The sequence below is a fragment of the Trachypithecus francoisi genome, unplaced genomic scaffold (genome assembly GCF_009764315.1).
Source record: "Trachypithecus francoisi isolate TF-2019V2 unplaced genomic scaffold, Tfra_2.0 Lachesis_group13, whole genome shotgun sequence".
In the NCBI taxonomy this organism is placed as follows: Eukaryota; Metazoa; Chordata; class Mammalia; order Primates; family Cercopithecidae; genus Trachypithecus; species Trachypithecus francoisi.
The window spans coordinates 74,726,619-74,731,046 of NW_022681458.1; the positions used below are offsets into that span (position 1 = coordinate 74,726,619).

Consider the following 4,428-nt stretch of genomic DNA (forward strand, 5'->3'; position numbering starts at 1 on the left):
GTTGGCCAGGCTGGTTTCGAACTCCTGACCTCAAGAGATCCATCCACCTCGGCCTCAGAAAGTGCTGGGATTACAGGTGTGAGCCACCGTACCTGGCATACATTTTATTATATATTCTTCCTACAGAGACACAGATGTGCACGCTTTTGCATGCATGCGCGTGCGTGCTCTCTCTCTCTCTCTCTCTCTCACACACACACACACACACACACACACACACCCTTGCTTAATAGTTTCCCCAGGGCAGTAATTACTGGGTCAAAGTATGGGTGATTTAAATTATTTTTATACAGTTTGCAAAATTGCCCTCTAGAGATGTACTTATCTATCAACATAAGAGTTCCTATTACCACGCTCTTCAGGAGATTTATTCAACATTTGAATCATTACTGCTCTGAAATATTAGATATTCAATCTCCTTTTATTTTTCAGTATTTGATAACCATTATTGTTTAACATTTTCTAAGGATTTATAAACTAAAGTATTCCCTCCTTCTTTCTTTGTAAAGTGCTTTTTGTTTTGTTCTGTTATTCTACTGAATGCTTATCTTGAGCTTCCTGACCATGAATAACTCATAAATGTTGAGTGGTATATGTCAGAATGCACATAGCACAGTCTCAACAGTCAATCTATCTGTGTGCTGGGTTCAAATTCTGGCTTCACCACTTAGAACTGTCTAACTTTGGGCAACTAAAAACCTTTCCACACCTCAGTTTCATTGCTTGTAGAATGAGGATAATAAAGTACCGATCACATGGAGCTCATGGGAGGATTAAGTGAGTTACCACATTAAAGCACTTAGAATAGTGCATGACACATGCTAAACACTACATAAGACCTGGTTATTATTATTGTTACTCTTATTAGAGATATTAGTATTGTGTCCTAAATCTTAACATTTATTGTTTGCTTTTCACATTTTTATTTTTATTGTTTCATTGACAAAAATTGTATATATTTATGGTATGCAACATGTTTCGATATATGTATACATTGTGGAATGGCAAAATAGAATTGACAAATTCATTACTTCGTATACTTATTTTTAGTAGTGAGAACATTTAAAATCTACTTTTCTAGTGATTTTTAAGCACACAATACATTATTATTAACTGTCATCACCATGCACAATAGACCTTCTAAACTCATTTCTTCTAACTTAAATTTTGTATCCTTTGGCCAATATACTAATATCTCCCCAATTCCTACTCTCCCCACCCTCCACCAGGCCCCAATCCCTTGGTAACCATCATTCTACCCTTTGTTTCTATGAATCCGATTTTTTCAGGTTCTACATGTAAGCGAGATCATGTAGTATTTGTCTTTCTAAGTCTGGCTTGTTTTACTTAATGTAACATCTTCCAGGCTCATCCATGTTGTGGCAAATGACAAGATTTCTTTCTTTTGAAAGAATGAATAATATTCTATTGTGCATATACACTACAATTTCTTCATCCATTCATACATTGTTTTTTAACTTTTTAAAGTGTCATGTAACTCAAAGTTTTACATTTTCATGTGGTTAATCCAAGGTTATTTTCACTTGTTACTTCTTGCTTTGGTAATATGCTTAGGCAGTCCATTTTCAAAACATTATTTATTTTTAAACTTCTATGTTTTATTTTAATATTTATATGTTCTTATTTTTAACATTCAAATCAATCTGAAACTTCTTTTATTTAAAAGTAACCTATAGGTAAATCTATCTATCAATCAACCTACCTACTTACCATCTACCTATCCATCCATCTATCTATTGATCTAGTTTTGGACAATTGTCTCTATTTGATTTACCGAATATTTTATCCTTTTCTAATGTATTTGAAATGTTTATCACATTTTGCATTTGCATTTGCATTATAATTATAAATCCAATTTGCGTTTAAATTTTAGTCAGCTTCTGGATGTTGCACTATGTCCCACTGACATACAAATTTCTGAAACATATATTTGTTCCATACTATTTGAAATATAAGAACTCTAGAATACATTTTAACAAGCCTACTTGCATTCATCTTATATTCAAAATGGGCTTCGTCGGCAAAGCCTGAGTCCTGTCGCCTCGCCTTCCTCCCATACAGCATGAGCTTCACCACTCGCTCCACCTTCTCTACCAACTACCGGTCCCTGGGCTCTGTCCAGGCGCCCAGCTACGGCGCCCGGCCGGTCAGCAGCGCGGCCAGTGTCTATGCAGGCGCCGGGGGCTCTGGTTCCCGGATCTCCGCGTCCCGCTCCACCAGCCTCCGGGGCGGCATGGGGTCCGGGGGCCTGGCCTCAGGGATGGCTGGGGGTCTGGCAGGAATGGGAGGCATCCAGAACGAGAAGGAGACCATGCAAAGCCTCAACGACCGCCTGGCCTCTTACCTGGACAGAGTGAGGAGCCTGGAGACCGAGAAACGGAGGCTGGAGAGCAAAATCCGGGAGCACTTGGAGAAGAAGGGACCCCAGGTCAGAGACTGGAGCCATTACTTCAAGATCATCGAGGACCTGAGGGCTCAGATCTTCGCAAATACTGTGGACAATGCCCGCATCGTTCTGCAGATTGACAATGCCCGTCTTGCTGCTGATGACTTTAGAGTCAAGTATGAGACAGAGCTGGCCATGCACCAGTCTGTGGAGAATGACATCCATGGGCTCCGCAAGGTCATTGATGACACCAATGTCACTCGACTGCAGCTGGAGACAGAGATCGAGGCTCTCAAGGAGGAGCTGCTCTTCATGAAGAAGAACCACGAAGAGGAAGTAAAAGGCCTACAAGCCCAGATTGCCAGCTCTGGGTTGACCGTGGAGGTAGATGCCCCCAAATCTCAGGACCTCGCCAAGATCATGGCAGACATTCGGGCCCAATATGACGAGCTGGCTCGGAAGAACCGAGAGGAGTTAGACAAGCACTGGTCTCAGCAGATTGAGGAGAGCACCACAGTGGTCACCACACAGTCCGCCGAGGTTGGAGCTGCTGAGACGACGCTCACAGAGCTGAGACGTACAGTCCAGTCCTTGGAGATCGACCTGGACTCCATGAGAAATCTGAAGGCCAGCTTGGGGAACAGCCTGAGGGAGGTGGAGGCCCGCTACGCCCTACAGATGGAGCAGCTCAATGGGATCCTGCTGCACCTGGAGTCAGAGCTAGCACAGACCCGGGCAGAGGGACAGCGACAGGCCCAGGAGTATGAGGCCCTGCTGAACATCAAGGTCAAGCTGGAAGCTGAGATTGCCACCTACCGCCGCCTGCTGGAAGATGGCGAGGAATTCAATCTTGGTGATGCCTTGGACAGCAGCAACTCCATGCAAACCATCCAAAAGACCACCACCCGCCGGATAGTGGATGGCAAAGTGGTGTCTGAGACCAACGACACCAAAGTTCTGAGGCATTAAGCCAGCAAAAGCAGGGTACCCTTTGGGGAGCAGGAGGCCAATAAAAAGTTCAGAGTTCAAAAAAAAAAAAAAAAAACAAAAAAACAAAATGGATGTTTTTAGCTGTTATTGGTTTATGAATTTAAGAATCATTTTTTCTAAGAATTTTACATTTCCTCACAATTCCACTAAGATGTTCATAGAGATTTCCTTACAAATGGATTCAGAGACAATTGAAAACTCTCAAACAATTAGACTTTCCATTCAGTTTTGTTTGTCCTCATAATTTTGTAGATTTCTTTCACAAATGTGTTGTCTCTTTTAAGTATATTCCTAGGTTTTTCATATGTCAAGTTATTTTAAATGGAATGGCTTTTTTTTTTTTTCATTTTCTTTGCTATTGATTGTGAATGACATATACTGTGGTGTGGGACATTGAATTTTTGTGTAATCAAGCATAGTCTATTTACTAAATTCTTAAAATAAGGCATTCATTTGCTGATTTACTTAGGTTTTCCTTAGCAGTCATACATATTATGTACTAATTATAGTAATTTTGTTAATTTTTCTCTTTTTTCCCAATATGCATACATTTATTTAGTGTTATTGTTTTATTACATTTGCTAGAACATCTAGAAAAATACTGAATGACAGTAGTGTTCATGGAAGCTTGGTCTCATCATAGCCTTTAATAAACATGGCATTAATATTTTCTTGTTTCCTGATTTCTGGTAGATTATAATGTCAAGGGAAAAAAACCTTCAGTCTTAGTTGACTGAAAAATGTATTGGAAGTGGGTGCTTGACTTTTTAAATAATTTAAAATATTCTTGATATTTAAATATGTTTATATTCTTGGGATAAACCACGTATTTTGGAAGTTCTATTATATACAATAAACATTTCAGAAAATAAAATATAGAGAGAGTATAAAGAAGTTTTGTGCTATCTTAACCTATTTTTACTCTGGCTTCTAAGAGATAAAGCACAGAAATCTGGGCTTTCTTCCCAACATCCTCAGAGGAAAAGTGCTTAAGTATATTTTTTAAGCACTTTTTTCTTATGGAAGTAACA

At 39.7% G+C, this 4,428-nt stretch overlaps 1 protein-coding gene across 1 annotated transcript; it reads left to right on the top strand.

Annotated features, from left to right (window-relative positions):
- The first annotated feature begins 2,039 nt into the window (after nucleotides 1-2,039).
- LOC117094908 (keratin, type I cytoskeletal 18-like) lies at nucleotides 2,040-3,452 on the top strand. The gene has a single exon (XM_033231243.1). The coding sequence runs from the start codon at nucleotides 2,084-2,086 to the stop codon at nucleotides 3,374-3,376; it is 1,293 nt and encodes a 430-aa protein (XP_033087134.1). The 5' UTR covers nucleotides 2,040-2,083; the 3' UTR covers nucleotides 3,377-3,452.
- The last annotated feature ends 976 nt before the right edge of the window (nucleotides 3,453-4,428 follow it).

What these genes read in the sequence shown, in the direction of transcription:
- LOC117094908 (XM_033231243.1), top strand. Translation starts at nt 2,084, where the DNA reads ATGAGCTTCACCACTCGCTCCACCTTCTCTACCAACTACCGGTCCCTG.